This window comes from Cyrtonyx montezumae, unplaced genomic scaffold (assembly GCF_038088225.1).
Source record: "Cyrtonyx montezumae isolate F1298 unplaced genomic scaffold, pur_monq_1.0 scaffold_3, whole genome shotgun sequence".
Lineage (NCBI taxonomy): Eukaryota > Metazoa > Chordata > Aves > Galliformes > Odontophoridae > Cyrtonyx > Cyrtonyx montezumae.
In genome coordinates this window covers 122,018,506-122,036,709 of record NW_027072034.1, presented here as the reverse complement: position 1 = coordinate 122,036,709, position 18,204 = coordinate 122,018,506, and the positions used below count along the sequence as shown (strand labels likewise).

The following is an 18,204-nucleotide window of genomic DNA, read 5'->3' as shown; positions in this document are numbered from 1 at the left end:
AAACAGACGTGATGGAGTGTTTCAGCTAGGACTGACGGATGAGCACAGCCACAAAGGAAAGAAGAATTAAAGCTGCATTTCACACGCAAGTAGCAAATACAACCTTTAGGTCTTGGATTTATCTGTAGGTAAGCTTCATTTCTCAAAGACTTTCCAGACTAAATATTCTGCACACATCATGAGCTTGTATTGTAATCTAAATAATGATTACATCCCCCACATTTTGTGAAGCAAAAATGTCAAGAGAATACGCTTGTAAGACTATTTTCCTCTTTGCCTTATTTTCATTTAGATTCTTACAGAGACAATGAGATGAGGCAGGAAAGGGGTGGGAAGCTTGCTGTGCACACAAGGTGGAATATATTGTGCTTTCTTGGGAGGTGCAGTAAATTAACTCCTTTCCTGAGGAAGAAGGGAAGCAGAAAGACTTTCCATTCAGAAATGCATGGTCGAGGGCAGTGCAGCATTTTGCTGCCAATTACATAAGGAGAAGTCAAGAGCAAATTATTCCCAAGCTACTAGCTTGAATGTGCTGTTTTCTTATTTTCTAAGTGATCATTCTCTTGTGGTTTGAAATAAAAAATATCCAAAAGATATTTTGACAGTAGATAGATTTTGACAGTAAATGTGTTTTTAGTAATTCAACACTGTGTTGCGTAGATATTATAAAGCTGCAATAGAATTTCTGACATTATCATGGTTAGGTTTCTGTGGGGAGAAAGTATCAGATGGGGAACTATAATTTCTGAAAGCACCTTAGCAGCGTGAAGGTGAAAGGCCAACCAACGGAATATTTGGGTCCTTTCGCCCAGTTTCTCAACTGCTTACATAGCTCAAATCTAGTTTCTACCAAAAGATTATTCACGACTTCCAAGAAGATTAGACATTACAAAAGACAATAATGATTATTAACATTATTAATATCCTATCATTCAAAGGCTGGGCTGTACTGGGTAAACAGTAGTCTTTGTCATTCACTTCTATGCCATGTTCCCATCCCATCAAACCTTATTTTTTAGGTTCAGGTTTATTTTTGTTTCTTCAGTCTCTGCTGCCTCCTTCATAGCCATCATCACCAGCCTCTCAGCATGTAACTCCCCTCTCATTACCTTGTTTCTTTTTCTCCTCATCCATTTGGCCTGTTTTTCTTCATTTTCCATTTAAAAGTGTCTTTTATCTGCAGCACATACATTTTTTGCTCTCCCCAGTGTACTTTCAGGCTCTTATTAATATATTCACATCTTTCCTTTCTGACTTATTTTGTCTCTCCTTTTTTCCTTCCCATGTGTTCCACTTCTCCCTTCCATGCTCTACCCTCGTGTCTCCAATCACTGTTTCTCCTAAAAGCATAAGGAACCTTCAAGCAGCCAATTCCGACTGGAAAACATTTGAAAGGGTACAAAGAGGGGAAAGGGAACAAGATTCAGAAGAGCCGTATGCCTAATCAACCCTTTCTTCCTCCATCATTACACTACCACACAAACAACAACAAGGTAAACAAAACAAAAAAAAAAAAAAAAAACCAACCAAACAAACAAACAAAAAAAAAAAAAGAGAAAGACAATCTGATTTGGCTGGGATAGGTCACCTGAAGGAAGAGAAGGGCAAAAATTCAGGTAAAATTACAAATAAGATAAATATATCAGTGATCAAATAGTCAAGTGAGTGATGAACAAATACTCCTTCATAGGACAGTTCACTGTGAGTGAGAACTGAGGGCTACCAGAGTCACTCTGCTACTACCACAGCCTTTCTGCTGCCTCCTGCAGGGTGAAGTGGGAAAGAAGTTATCTGAACAAGACTCACTGTTCTAGATGTTGGAGGCGCTGATGGGCTTGTGAGTGATACCATCTCCTGGATTGCTAATCGGAGTTTTAGGCGATGAAGAGGATTACTGATTCCAATTTCTCTTTGAATCTCGGTGTCAGACAAAGCAGACATGATGGCTCCACTCTTCACGTTGGCACGGCAGGCAGCCACATACCAAGCTGGCATTCCTAGCCAGAGCTGTTGAGACAAAGCACACGTCTGTTCCAAGCATCGCTTCATTTTTCACATGAAATTAATCATCGAGGCACCTATCAACCTGAATAAGCTTAATAATACACACAAATGAATATAATTATCACAGCCTTTATTAAAATGAAATTGTTTCAGAAGCACTGCAATTGCCATGAGTTCCCAGGAACTCTTTTTATTGTTCCTATTGTAACCAGAAATTTAAACCAAAGGATGCTTTGGATTCTTTCTAGAGCTACGCTTCTCCATCATCTGGGCGATTTCTTTCCTGTGCCCTTAAGCAGATCATGGCACAAGTCAGTATTACTGGTGGTTTTATAGTCTTGCCATGCACAGAAAACAAATCAATAGGAATCAATTAAGTCACTTTTATCATTTTGTCCTAAACTGATTTTCATTGTCTTTCCATGCTTGTCCCTATGGCACACATGTGGGGCACAGTTTTATCATTCACGTACATACACACATAGACCTAAAATGTACTGAATATTAACATTTAATTTGACACTTTTTTTTTTTCATACACACACTTGAAAAGCAGGGAAGTGTGAACACGGAATTTTTCACCCTGCAGAAATAGATTCATGTGTTTGCTGCTCATTAGGTAAAATACTTATCTAACAAATTAGAGAAGTTAGTTCCTTAAGAAACAGCTGTCCCTATCAGAAAATGAAGGTAGGTGAGAACAGTCCCTAAGAACAGGACACATTCATTGTGCTAGGCAATGAAACCACAGATCAAGACTGATAACATTTTTCCAGTATTAGTTAAGAAAAGTCACAGTTCTTAACATATATCTCGGCCATGTCTGTGCTACATACAAATGACCAGAATAAATGCTAATGCTGAGAAGTTGAGCCCTGAAAAGTTTGAATATATCAGAACTGCAATCATCTCCACTACTTTAAACTGCCTCTTTGGCTCCTTTAATTTTATTTTCAGTTTTAATTCCCAGGGTCACACATTTCATTTTCCTCAGGAGAGTATGAAAAGCACAGTGTCTATGTGATGACTGAATGCACTAACAGTTACTGAATAAATTCAGCACTTCTGCCTCTTATCTTTTTCTCATCAGGACACAGTTTGCATTGGATTCTGCAACATAAACTTCCACATGGGTTTTCCTGTGCTGCTCTCATCATGTTTCCCCAGAAATTCATATCTATGAATTTTTCTTTACTAAATTTGTCTGAGACAGTGGGAAGCATATGTTTTGCAGCTAAGAATCAAGGAAAAAAGAAACAAAAATAAAAAACAAAACAACAACAACAACAACAAAACAGAACTCAAATTGTCAGAAATGTCCCCACATTTTACATCAGCATGGAGGACATTAAGGGACAGACTGTTTTCAGTACTTGGAAATGCTTAGACCTTTGCATGTTCACCTTACCGGTAAATCAGTTATTACTGTAATAGTGAATATTTCTGACTGATATAAATCTGGCTACAGAACTGTCAAACTTCCCAGAACAGTCATTTGGCAGCCAAATTAACAAATGTTCCTTGATAGCAGAGTTTGTTTTTCTGGAAGAAAGATATCATCCCATTTTCCAAGGTCATGTCTGAACACTTGAACTGCCTTTCTGCAGTTTCCATCTTTTTTTTATTAGAAAAACTCAAATAAGATGTTAAGTGGAAGTTTTGTAGATGTCACCTTCTTTCATTCCTCAGTCTTTACTTATTCCCCAAGCATGCTTCTGTTAAAGCTTTGAAGCAGGGCTACTTTTTCTAGTTGCAGGGAAGAACTCTGCAAATTATGCCTGCTCATCAGACATAAGAATAGGTGGGAATACATAGAAACACTCAGTGCAGAAAAAGAACAAACAACAAAGCCGGAGAATGCTTCTCCTTCAGCCAACGAACAGCTTGTATCTGCACAGAGCTGGTATATGGCCTTGCCATGTAGGAGTGATTGTCTATAATGTATAAGAACATCCTGACATTCTGCCTTCCTGTTCCCTCAAGGTCTGGTTAGGTGTTTTTCTAATAGTTCCTTCGCCTAAAATCCAAAACTAAAATGGATTTTTGTCAGAATTGGAAGAGACTTCTGATGAATAAATTTTTTTCTGGATGAATTCTAAAATGCATTCATATAAACCCTCGAAATAAAGGATAGCCCTCAGCACCTAGACTGGATTTCAGAGATGAAGGAACTGCCTGTCATAGAGATTTCAAATTGCATCTCCCACATCTCAGGTAAAAGTGAATAGGAAACACTTCTTTCTCTTTGGAATGATAGCTAGGTAAAGAAGTGGCCCACCAAAGTGAGTAACGCTTACTTCCAGCCATGCGACCACCGTAGGGCCATCCCACTGGGCAAAAGGCAAACCCTTTCTCCGAGCTTCTTCCAGAAGTTCATGTCTAAAAGAGAATCAAAACCTGTTAAATACGCAGAGCTGTGTACAAATACAATACAGAAGCAACTGTACATCACTGTTAAGGGTAACAACAGGGAAGCACAATGACACGCATAGAAAAGGCACAGAAAACGCAATGAACATTATAACTCCTTCTCTTGTTTGAACATATTACTCTATTCCCTTTATTCCTCTTTTTTTTCCTTTTTTTTTTCCTTAGTACATTTTGATATCCTTCATACATACAAAAGGTTTACACCTTCACTGACCTGAAATGGCAAAGAACTGGGGTAATCTCTATAGAGGGACCACCCAGACAACAGAAGATGCTGGAGAACTGGGAAAATTGTGGGATTCCTCCTGAGCCTAGCTGTGCTCTGGTCATGACTCAGAATGTCCCCAGATAGCCAGCTTCCAGACTCTAGCTAAACTTGGAAATAATGCAGCAGGATCTGCAGGTTCTTTGTGTTGGAAACACTAAACCTTGTTGAGCTGGCCATGCACAATTTTGAGCCCTCTGGAATACAACTGTTCTGAATCTTAAAAAAGCCATCCACGGTTAATAAAGAGTTGGTTAAATATTTAGTAGTTGCACATCATTAGTTTTTGTATTGTTTATATAGAAAGAAAATCCATGTGGTTTACTGAGGTACACATTGTTATGATTATAGAATTTGCTTGCTCAATTTTATACATATGCGTGGATATACTTTAGCAGAACTGAACAGACACCAATCCAGCTGCTGCTCCTCTGGACTGCAATGACTGTGTATCAAAACCAGTAACAAAAGTACTACTCTCAAAGCTTAAAATATACTTCTAATACAGTAGTGCTAAATGTTTTCTAAAGTACAGGCCTGTCAGCTACACAATCAGGAAAATGCACTATATTCAAATGTGTTCAGTCATTTGTCCAGACGTCTGAGTACTGTTGTATTAGGTAGCATGAATAAAGGCCCCTCTGTGGTAGTGGCATAGCATAAGCAGTCCTTTTGAAGTTTTTTTTTTTCTCCTGATACTTAACAACATATTTTCAGCAGCCTCCTACTGAGCCAAACACAAAAGAATGCTCCCAGCAACAAGGTGTAGTGAAAACTAAATTAGTCAGGGACTATGCTAATGGAGAATTAACATTTGCTTACATTCTCACCCAACAAGGAAATCTTGGAATTATAACTCCAATTTTGCTTTGTCCTCTGTTATTACTACAGCCTTTGTGGTTCAGTTATCCTGTGGCAATTCTTTGCTGCCTAAGCAGCCTTTCAAGTACGTGCACTGCAAAATCACAGTGGATAAAAGCAATTGAGTGATCTTACAAGGAGTGTTGCTTTGGGGATTTTTGCACTGCTAAGGGGCCAGATAGAGACAATTGGGCTTTAGTAAAAACAAGGAACTCAAACAGCAATTTTGCGAACATGTTTAAATCCCTCACTCTGAGCATTAATAGAAAGACAGCTGCTTTAGTTTCTGTGTTGCTGCTGTGCTAATTGTGCAGTACTATGGATTCTTGACAGCTTTACTCATGCTTATCTAGCTTCTCCTCCTACACGTCTTTTGCAGCACAGTTCTTTAGCTAATCCGTAGCAACTTGGCTGTCCAAAGACATTGAAGAGCTACCCTTGCTTTTTGTGACAGCAAGATTGTCATTAAGATGAGAAAGAGTTGCTACTTGGGCACACAAATATCACGTTATCTTCAGTAGTGAGAGAGTCCCATATTCCCAGGAAGACCAGTAGTGTGGGCCAATAGAGGCATATACTTGTCTGCTTAGGAAAGCAGAGCTGAGGCATGGCCGCTCTCAGAAGACAACCACATCTCATGTATCTGTAGGTGGGGAATTTGGGTTCAGCCTTCCCTCAGAGATAGCTCTGCGGGGTACTTGTGATGTAGCACGGCCATCCCTCCAGCACCCTGAGGGGACAGCAGACCTCCTGGGGCCAGCAAAGTTGCTAGCTGGCATAGCTATCCTCAGGGAGGGCCAAGTCTTTGATGCTATCCCCTCCTCATCTGTCTAGGTTCAGTTTTCCAGGATAAAACACAGGCCCTGCAAAACCCCACACAAATTTCTCCTTCTCCAAAGCTAGCTCAAGCTCAGGGTGCAGCTCCTTCTCTCTGGCCTAAAGTCCCTTGGAAGCATCATCACCAGAGGAACCTGATTCTAGATTTTTCCTTATCTGGGGTATTTCTCTTTACCCATCATGGCTGAAAAAACTAGGCTGGCTATCACAGTAAATAAATAAGATGGAAATTATGACTTTGAGGGCAGCTGCTCACTTCTTTAAGGGAGTGTTCTGCTCATAGCAGGAGAGCAGTGGCACATGACCCCCAAGGAAATGTGGTTCAGAAAGAACTTGTGGCCCATTTCTTCAATTTGGTGTTAAAATGGTCCCTGTGTGGCCTCAGGAACTGAGGTGCTGCAGAAGATGCCTCCTCACTTTCAGTTCTCACTTCCATAAAAAATCTTACTTTCTTCATAATGGAATTATAAAGTAATTATTTCTAGGGAGGTCCCTGTCACTTTGCAGCACCTGAGTTGGTCTGAGTCTTGTTTTGTATGCCTAGTGCTTCTCAAGTATATCCTTCATGAGTAGGAAAGCACTTATAATTAAATGTTATTTAAATTATACATTACTCTTTTAAAAACAGTATGCTTTGACTACTTTTTCATAGAAATCAGGAGTTCTGCATAACTCGAACCTACAATTTCTAAACCAGAACTAGGAGTTTCCATCACTTGACTAAGAGAGATATTTAGCTGTCAGAAATGGCAAACTGTCTTTTGATATGAAGTGCTACAGGAAGAACTCAGTTCTACCAAAATAAGCTGAAAATTACATGTAGGAAACAACAAGTTTTGCTTTGATCAATAATACAAATCATAAGAAAAATGAATTGGGTAACCTGCCTATATTAGAACAGAATCCAAGTATTTTAGAACAGACAGAATTAAATGTTTTTGTGATTGGTCAGTGGCTTCGTGAGCCAAAAAAAAGAAGGTACCCATACCTGAACATGGCAACTGTAGTGCCATTTGCCTTACAAAACCAGACAACTGATCACAGGAGGGAGATGAATCACCTACATAAGCTTGTCACTCCCCCTTCCTTTCACTACAAAGATTAGGGACAGTGAATAGCATGGTAGAGTTTCACTAGTTTAGAAGATGCTTTGTAGGGGAATTCTCCTACAAAGTGATATTCTCCTAAGACTAATAGTAAAGTACTACATCTTACATCGTGTATACTTTGCATTTGTAAGGAGGTAAGAAATTAAAATGTAATTATTTCCATGCTCTTTTAGTTTCTTGGCAACACATGAAAACAAGTTGATAAAGGAGAATTGATTTAATTAAGCATTACTAGAAATGGTATTATTTTGCAGATAAGGCTTTAAACCACTTACTGCCACTGGAATGAATTCCAAATTAATGCCATATTTTTTAAGACAATATTATTATTGGTGAAGAAGAAAATCCTTTTTCATATTGAAAATAACTGCAATATACGACTTAAAATAATATATTGTTACCCTGAGTCTGGTTTTGCAAAGTAAGGAAATTACATGAACACTGACTATTTAGTATTTACCCCAAATGTTTGTATTCATCTGCTTTTTGAGAGTGCCCCATAAGATGGGCTGTCATCACTCTTTTTTTTTTTTCCAAAACAGAAAAGAAAAATGCCACATTGTGTTGCAGAGTTGTGTGGCAGACAACTGGGCTTGCTTCCCCAGCACTAATTTAATCCTCTCCAGAATTATTTCTTAATACTTTTATGTTGACCCTTTTTCTTTAGCACCACTCCTCTGAGCACCAGGTACAACTACGTACCACAGCTGAGAGTGTAACAGTTTTATAACATGAGCACTACAAATGCTGCGACATCTCTGTGGACATGAAGGGTACATGGAAGTAGAGAAGACCATAAGATCAGAATTATGTTATTCTTGAAATTTTCTATTTCTCATATGTCCTTCCATTACACAGGGGTAATTTTGATTCTGTATCACCAGCCTTCACCAACTAATCACATAAAACTCAAGGAACTTTATTAAAAATAAGAATGTTCTTCAAATAGAATTTGTGTGGGAAGTTAACAAAATCTTGATTTAAAGCATGTCATTCAATGACATTCAATTTTCTTTATGAAGATGGAGCTTCTCACCATGAGGCAAGCAAGAAATAACAGCCTAAAATTTCAGACATGTATCATCCAAACACGCCACATAAGACACAAACTAAACACTGTCATGAAGAAACTTGAATTTAAAAAGTTTTTCAACACAGATCTTCATATTTCTGCAAGTAATAGCACTTTCTGTGATAGTTCTAGTAGGTTTACAAGAAAAGTCTTCAGGGATATTGCATATTATAATGACTCAGTTAAAATGTAAGCATAAATGTGACATAAACTGAAAGTTAGGCACAGTAAAATCAAGATCAAATGATGATAGCAAAACACAAGTGGAATTTATAAAGAAATTCTGTCCAACTGGGGATTTGGATCCTGTAAAATGACCTTTACTCATAAAACACTTTCTCAAAAAAACAAGTGAAAGAGTTTGCATAGCAGACTCTTATTATTGCTATAATTGCTACCATCAGTGTTATTATTGTCAAAAATACTAAAATACTGAGTTTACAACCAAACATTTCACAATTGTTTTCTAGAAGAGAAATGCACACAAGTTATGCTGTTTGTCTGAGTAGTCCTATAATTTCAAGGTAAGTTTAAACACACCTGTCTCTCATCTGTATGGCATTTCAAGGACACCAAAATTTAGGACCAGAGATTTCTAATGAATTGAGCAAGACTTGAATTTTATCTTTTGTACTGCCATTTCCTAAATATTTATAGAAGCCTAGAATAAAGTAGCTAGAGTCATCTGATGACAAAATTAGCTGGTTGAGTTTAGCTGCATTTTTATTAATGAATAATTACATTAAATGTGTAAAGGTAATACATTTTTACCTACTTTTTTTTTCCTGCAGGGCTACAAATACTTTTAAACAATTAAGTAGGAAAAAAAATACTCAGACTTGATATTGACGCATGATACTGATTTAACTTAATCTGAAAGGATACATCTAACTTCTAAAGAGTTCACTAGTTAAAAGCAGAGTAAAGTTTTGCTGCAAATTTTGCTGTCAGGGAACCTGACTTTTAAATCATTTGAATTCCTTGTTCTTTCTCATTCTTACTCCTTTTTGAGACTGCGTATAATAGGCAGAAAAAATGATGGGCAAAATCCAATTTCCATCTTTACAAAAGTTTTTGTATCCACCTTTAAGGAATTTTCAGCAAAGAATGACTGAGAGATGAAAACAGGCCCGAATCAAGAAGTAATTAACAAATAAAAGGTTTTAAATCTATAAAACAAAGAAATTCAATTTTAAGTTCAACACCATACAATACAGATTAGGAAAGTAGATTTAACTCTTATTATTCCATATATGTATACATAATAAGTCCTTGCAAGCTGAAGGGCAACATTCTTTATCAGAAGATGTACATTAAGCTAAGGGATGCATGTTCATGAATGCTTAATATAGATCCTAACACATTAGACCTACAGAGAGTGACTATGAAAAAATAACAAAACACTTGCAAAATAAACAGACTTATACAATATATGATCTTGCAATCCTGTATATATGCACTAAATTAGAGATGCTTGGAATTCCCAGGTCAATTAAATTCTACCAAATCTGATTTTACAAAGCCATTTCATAATCACACATTCTAAATTAATACGGTAAACCCTTCTCTCTTCAAGCTTTTTTGTCTTTCCAGCCTTCAGAAACTTATAGATCATATATTCTTTGAATCCACGAAATTTTCTCCCTAAGCTTTGCAAATAAGTCAAGAAGAAATAACATTTGTATGGCAGATAAACAAGGAGTTAGAAATTTTAAAATGGAAGAATTGATGTCAGGTTAACAATTAAAAAAAAAACATAAAAATAAACTGGTGAAAAAGAAAGTAAAGTTGTATGCAAAAATGAAATATTACTCTACTGCTATATAGCATGAGGGCTCATGAGGGCCAAAACAGAATTACTTAAGTGTTTGGTACTATGAGTCCTCTGGGATGTAGTTTAGCAGAATGTATGAACAGATGCCTTTGATATTCCAGGCCACCTCTGTTGTGATTATTCCACTGACTTAAACTTTAAACGTGTTCATGATTCTGGGCTTGAGCGCCCCAAAATATGTTTAAAAGCTTATACAGCAATTACCTACAAATAGTTTCTCTATTATGTTAAGTGTTGCAGGAGCAAGTTCTAAATTTCTGTATGCTTTCAATACTTCAAAAGGTTTCCTTTGGGTTATTATTATTATTTATTTATTTATTTATTTTGCATGAGATTGTTGTATAAGATTAATGGAAGAAAAAAAAAGGGAAGAAAGAAAGAAAAAAAGAAGAGAAAATAAAAAGAAATAAAAACAAAACATAGAATATAAACATGGTGCTGAAAATGAGCATGTTCAGCAGCCATAATGTTTTAACTTACCCAGATATGCTTTTCATGAGATGAAGAGAGATGAATGGAAAAAAAAAAGCACATGTTAATGAATACATAGTAATTCATAAAGAAATCATATGATAAATAAAATAATAGCATTATTATAATTACCAAAATCTTTCTAAACGGTCTCTGCATATTTTTAAGAATTTCAAGATGAGATTTTCATTAAATTGATGCTGGTTATTTTGTAGGGATTACTCAGCGCAGCACATCTACATAACACATTTGTACCAAAAATCTGTAAATATGGAATAGATATTCAGCTCAAAGTATGCTGCTGTCACCGGTTTGCGGGACAGTTCGACCCGGTACCGTGACAATTGAGGCAGGGGACCCACGGGCCCACACCCCGGGGAAGGGGAAGGGGAAAGGGAAAAAGGAGAAGGGAGATGGGCCCAGGAACAAAACAGTGGCAACGATCTGAGGAGGAAAGCTAATTTACTAAATAAGATATCAGAAAGGAAAATAACACAATATAATATAATATAATTGGAATTGAGGCAAAAACCATGACAGCTGCTCAGTTTTGAATAGTTTCATTATTTTTGTGTAACACAAAAAAATCTGAAAATTTTCAACCTGTGGATTTAAGCAAACTACCATAGAGACACAGTGGTGTGGATTATGAACTAAGGCTTACTTTCCCACATTTACTTTATCAATATTTCAGAAAAATGTTCTGTAATATTGATCAGATAAATGACCTAAACTTGAGATCACTTTTTTGAAATAAGCAGAAAATGCCACATACACAGAGGACTGTCTACTGTAATTATGCAGTATGTCAATTTGACAGACTAGCAGTAATGCTGGTCTGAGTGTTTTGCCCTCTAGGTAACTTATTTTTGCCAATATATTTGATAACAGTACCTGTATGAGAAACCAGGATGCCATCATCGAAAATAAAATCTCTTCAACATCCTCTAATTGCCATTATAAAAAGAAAATTATATGCCTGAATGAAATCCAGATATCTCAGAATTATATTATATTTCTATTAAACAATTTACAGAAATATAAAAGGATTTGGTAGGTATAGCTATAGAAGGAAACTTTGATGTGAAATGCCTGTGCTCTGATTAACTACAAAGATACTGTACTCAGTTCAGTGAGTTTAGGAGGGGGCTGGTTCCAAGCTCTCAAATTTTGTTTCTTCGTGTGTGAGAAGCAGAACAGCTGTCAGAAAGGAGAAGAAAAAGTACAATACATAAAAGTAAATGAAAACAAATGACAGTCATACGAAGAAAGTTTAAGAAAGGAAAATTAAGAAATGGGAAGACAGTGAAGGTGCACAATATAAATAAAGGACTAGAAAACTAGACAAGCAATTACAGATTTGATGGGGGGACCATTAAGATGGAATATGCATTTGAGTGATTTGGGGGTTAAAATCTCCATCATGCTAATTTTCTAATGAGAAAGAAGTACTGATTGACTTGAATGCTTTTGGCTTTCATTTTGGACCTTCCAGAGTCTATTGAACCATCCATCCTATTTCTTACATCTTCCTCTGAATACTCCTTTGGAAATCGATAGAGAGAAACAAAATGGATTTCAAGGATTTCACTTTTTCATAAGACATTTCTTTCATTGCCATTTTATTGAATGAAGATAAATGCCATTAGAGATGTATTAAAAACATGTAATTTTTTTTCCTGCTTTTCAGAGTTTAGGGAGCAGCTGCATGTATGAGGGTAGATGCTTATATTTGTCAAGAAGACTCAAATTGCAGTAGATATGCCTGTGTAGATAAGGCAGGGATTTCAGCTTTGTCACATTTTTTTTGAATAGAAAATGTAAGTAGCTGAAATAAATCGTATGAGGAAAAAAAAATCTTGACAAAATGTAACAGTATTATTACAAAAATTCAGTTTTCTCTTAAAATGAGTTCAACATTGGTATTATTTATAATTTTCTTTCAGATGCAATACATTGTTTCAGTTCTTTAACCTTTATAATAATCTGAGTAAGATTTAAGAATCCTCTACGCTGATAATGCTGCAATAGGAAATAATTCCCCAAATATAATATCTAATTAAATAGCAAGATACAATTTTAACATTGCAAAAACTTTCACTGTCTATTTCAAATAACTTTTCCATTCAAGTAAAGGGTAAAAATATGTTTGGCAAAAAATAAAAAATAAAATCATATTTATGTATATCTCAAGAACTAGAACCCAATCCAGCCATGGTAAAACCATGGTAGCTATAGTGTACAATCCTTGTTTTCATCAGAATGCTGAATACCTGTCACTTCTCCACTGGAATGAGACAATAGAACATAATAGGTACTGAACAGAGTATTGTTTGCTAGAAAGTGAGACAGTACAGAAAAGTCATCTGAAAGCCAACTATATCAGGTAATTTCTCACCGATGAGGATTGAAGGAAGAAATTAAATACTAAATTTGAATTGTCCTAAAGATTCTTTAAGTAAAAAATATGGAAAAAAAGAGGCCTTAGATTAAAAATATCCTTAAGAGTCGCCAATGGAAAATAGATCATGTACTTTTAGGATATAATAGTATTCAATAATCATTAAGTATTCAGGAACACTAGATGGATGGCATGGAAAAAGGCCTTAATTAATTCAATTGCATTCATTTTTTTTTGAAATGTGTGCAATTAAGGGAGTAATTAGAAACAGCTATTTGTATCCTGCAGAGCACAGAAATTACTTGTATTCAGAAGTACATTATAACTAGTAATAATTCCAGTTGAGTATATTAGACTAATTGATGTGGCAGTGTGTGGATTAAAAAGAAACTAAATGATGACTACAGTGTTTCAAACTCGTATCCCATTAAAAGGCCTACCTTGACATATTTTCAAGAAGCCTGCTAATGGGTTCAATTTTCTATTTAGGTAAAATTTAGGTAAACCTAAACCCCAATATTCTATCCTATCAATTTTATTGCTTGTGTATTAAATATTAAAAAAAACATTTAAAAATGAAAAATGTCACAAAGAAGGACTTAAGCATTATTAGGAATTTATCCATTTTATCAAATGAATTTATCAGGATTTATCAACCCTGATTCTAGTTAGAAAGGAACTCGTGCTCTTCTGTTAATAGGGAAGGTACAGATGCTCTATATGTCCGTTCCTGTAGTCAGTTGAGACTTAGTTACATTGCAGTTCTTTCAGGTTAATTATAAGGCCATGCATACTATAGATTTTATTTTACACAGTAACTTTACATACAAGAATTACTGAGGTCTTGATTGTACAGGGCTTATTCATGAACATTATGAATGTATGTGTCCTGGTATATCAATGCTTTTAAGCAATCTGATTGAAGTTAGGCACTTGTGTCTTGCAAACACAACCTGTACCTGTGGAGTAAATCTCCTCCAAACATGTTCATGGCAAGTATTTTTAATTTTTATTTTTATTGGAAGATATAAATCTTACATATTACGCTTGTCTTGAAGACATGGAATTAAAGGATTTGTTATTACACTGACAAAAGAAATTAGAAGAAAATGAAGAGATTCTTATCCAGAGCCGAATCAAACAAATATTGGAGGAAAAACTGAAGTTGAAGGCTCTGCTCTTGAGTCATTCTAATATGGCTAACAGTGTGGTCATGTTATGACACAGTGAGTGAATTCAATGTGGCTACGAAGTAATGATTGTTATAATAAAATTTATATTAATAAATTTAAAATTTCATCTGCTTTTGAGCTGAATCCTGTCAGTATGACCCAGTTAATGGCTAGCTGACTTGCACATAATTTTTCTTCACAAACATATTTTATATTTAGGATTCAAAATAACTGGGAAAGTGATGGCATAGACGAATTTCTAACTGCACTAGCAGCATGCACAAGGTCAAATCTCTGAGGTAATCTAGGACTATATAACATTTGAATCTCTTTCAAAACTTGCCTCACGTTGTCCCTTTGCACAGGATGAAATAAATACAGCCTTTCTACAATGCTGAGAGCCGTGCTGGCTAGAAGTTTACAGATAAAATTTTCAAAAATGTAATAGTCATTTTGAATTTGATCTAATGATTTCCAGGCAAACCTGTATCTATGCATGGATGCCTATTATTTTCAGGTCCAGTGGTTTTGGTTTTGTTTTAAATATTAAAATGTTCATTTCCAAGCTCCCTTGTTTCCCATTTTTTAAGAAACATTATACTGTAGAGTACATGTGAAACACCAGCAATAAATGATCCATCACGCATACTTTTTTTGAAATATAAAAAGATCCACTGCCTATTGTTGCAGATTAAATCAAACATTTGAAAAGGATTTTAATTACAGGCACTTTGCAATATGAAAGTCAAAGCGGAACCCATACAAACTTCTGTGTTCCCTAAGACTTAAAAAGTTTAGTATTAACCAGATTTACCATGTATTCAGGTCTGAGAGTAAATGTTTATGAATGACTTAGGCAACTTAAGCTCATCTTTCAAGATTACTTGAGGAATGTGATGGGGTTTAATTAAAAAAATGCTACACAGCTTCCTTAAATTGTTCTCGATGTTTTAGGGGAAAGGCTTGTTACAGATGCATTTACTGCAATATGCAAATGTTGACTCAAAAGAGGTTTTTGTTTGAGGTCTTTAAATTTAGCATATTGCTGAGCCAAACTGATGATTACATTTTAAAGAAGTAGTCAATTGAAACTGACAGAAATGTAACATCTCAATTACATTTTCTAAGGGAGAAATAAGAAAACTTTAAAATTTAGGTTAATTACACTATGATCACTGGAGAGGGATTTGGTCTCTGGAAATATCATACTCTCTCAGGAATTTTTTCTAAGTGAAATGTATTAATCAGGAATCTATCCGATGCATATGAATCATGCTAAAATAGTACAATACATTGTAGTGTTTGTAACTCCATGAAGCCAGAGCAGGGTCAATGCATGTGCTTGCTGTTCCAGGAGCAGGTGGTCAGGACACACAGGGGCCGTTAGCACCTACTGGCTGCAGCAGCTTATGGAGTGAAACATCGTGCTTCTTCATCCTTATATCAGGGGACATACTTACTGAATTAATGATAGAGTTGAATACATTCAAAAATGTGAAATTTCAATTTTAGCATTTTAAGGCATTTTTCACTTAGGAGATTATTTAAAACAAAATTATTACGGTGATTAACATTTTAACCTGAACAGTATCTATCTAATTTTTAATTTATTAACTCAAGTCTAACTTCAAAATCTGATAAATTAAACCTTACATCAGTTTTATGAAGCTACTGAGTACTCTGAGATTTTTCTAGTTGCAGTGATGAGTCCTAACTTTGGTTTCACATCAAGGGGAGAATCCTAGCTTTTCTGCACCTATGGGTTCTACAGTGAAGTGAAAGAGAAGTTGACTGTTAACGCAAATGAAAACCATTTCACATGACTTCTGTGTGTAAGAGAGAAATACAAGTTCAGTACAAGGTATTATTCCTGTTTTCTAGAAAAGGTAATTGGCTCTTAGTTCTCTGAATTTTTTTCCTAAGTAACAAAGCCAGCGTAAGAAAAGGTCTTCCAGACCTGTAAATAATATGAAGAAAAACTTCCTTACTTTATACTTCTGTTAGGCATGATTCCTTTGCGGCTCTATGTCCTAATCTAAATTAGCCAAAAAAATCCTTAAGTAGACAAGGTGCTCTGCTCTCTATGTTTCAACCACTGGAATCTGTAGAGTCTGTTTAGCATTAAGAAGGAATCAAACACTCTAATTAAATCTTACTGCTATATCACAAGAGAGCACATTTTTCTCACATTTATTTTTTTACAAAGACGTCTTATACATGACCATCATCCTTAATGTTACTTTCTCATTCGCATTATCCAAATCAGTAATTTTACAGCTATTGTATGTAATTGAAAGCTACTTCCAAGAGTAGTTGTGCATCATTAAGTGTTGGCAAAATGGAAACTGACCTACTGAGACAAACTTGTCATTCAAATGACTTTTTGGAGTGATTAAACCAAATACTTTCCAAGGTGAGACATGCAAATACATGACTGCATTATTTACAGGGAAATGTCAGATCTCTTTTATCCTGATGATAATCAGCACTCAGTGACAATTACAACAGAATCCCACATATCTCTCTAACACAAATGTTACATTTTTTCCCACACTGAGATTCTGATACAACTACATTATATTATGTTAAAATTTCTGTGATAGTAAACTAAGAGAAATCTTAAAAACAGTCATAAAGATAGTGAAGTGAGAAGCTATGGACATAGATAAACCTAAAGTAGTGAAAAAAAATATTAATGACACAGGTAAATAACATACTTAGGGTCAACAGCATACAATTCAGTCGATCAATAGCCACAGGCAAGTAGTGGTCACAAAGGAAAGATTCCTTTCCTTCCAGCACAGAATATTTTGGTTACACTTAATCCATAAAGAACCAAGGACAGGAAAAAGGAAAAAAAAAAAAAAAAAAAAAAAAAGGAAAGACTTGAAAAGAATATGTGTGGAAAAGTCTCATTATGTGAGATTAGACAGAAGTCTAATAACAAGTTACTTAAAACACCTACAGTTTCTAGTTTGAAAACTTGGTATGGATTGTCATGGATGAAGAAGCATGTGTCAATTGTTAGGCTATCTTATACAATTTAAATAACTACTAACTTATGACAAAGTGAAGGCATGTGTCCTTTCACAATGAGTGCATTTGTCCCTTTCAGTGTGTGCTACCTGCAACCCCGAGTCTGAATATAAACAGGGTTTGCAAAAAAAACAACAAACTGATGAAAAATGAATGGAATGCTTTCTAGAATTTAATAAAGAGGTGTAGTAATACACCTTATACTTCCATTATTTGTTAATTAATAGTGACTGATAACAGATTTATAAGACTCATCAAACAAAAAATCCCTATGAATGCTATTCTGGGTTTCTTAATTGAATTTACAACTCTTCACTGCCAGCTACATGGCTGCTCCTCTATCTTTAATTGCTCAACTGCGACTGATTTAAACTGAACACTTACATTTATATGTTACACTGATATGTGCATTTAAAGGAGCTTGATATGAAAATAGTTGTTAAAAATATTCTACTTTTAAATTTAAATAATAGCTGAAATATATCCTTGGATTTTAACTTCACTTGAAACCTTACAAAGCAACATTAAAAGACTGACAGAGACCTGGAAACATTGCATGTTTTAAAAATGAGGCTTTCAGAATCCAAATAACAGCACTAAAATTAGTAATTATGGATGAAATATAAAACTGTTTAAGAAATGAATTTTCAATCTCATTTGTAAATATCACCTTTTTTTTTCCTCAGACACCTAATTACAGCAGAACTGTGAT

General features: G+C 35.3%; 1 protein-coding gene across 5 annotated transcripts in view; it reads right to left on the bottom strand.

Moving 5' to 3' along the window:
• The window catches only part of PPFIA2 (PTPRF interacting protein alpha 2), a 290,565-nt gene that overhangs the window by 12,868 nt on the left and 259,493 nt on the right, over nt 1–18,204 (bottom strand). For all 5 annotated transcript variants that reach the window (XM_065743219.1, XM_065743221.1, XM_065743222.1 and 2 more), the window contains 2 exons: nt 4,302–4,383; nt 1,807–2,007 (listed from right to left, as the gene is read on the bottom strand). In XM_065743219.1, the coding sequence (XP_065599291.1) occupies nt 1,807–2,007; nt 4,302–4,383 (283 nt within the window). The remainder of the gene's footprint in view (nt 1–1,806; nt 2,008–4,301; nt 4,384–18,204) is intronic.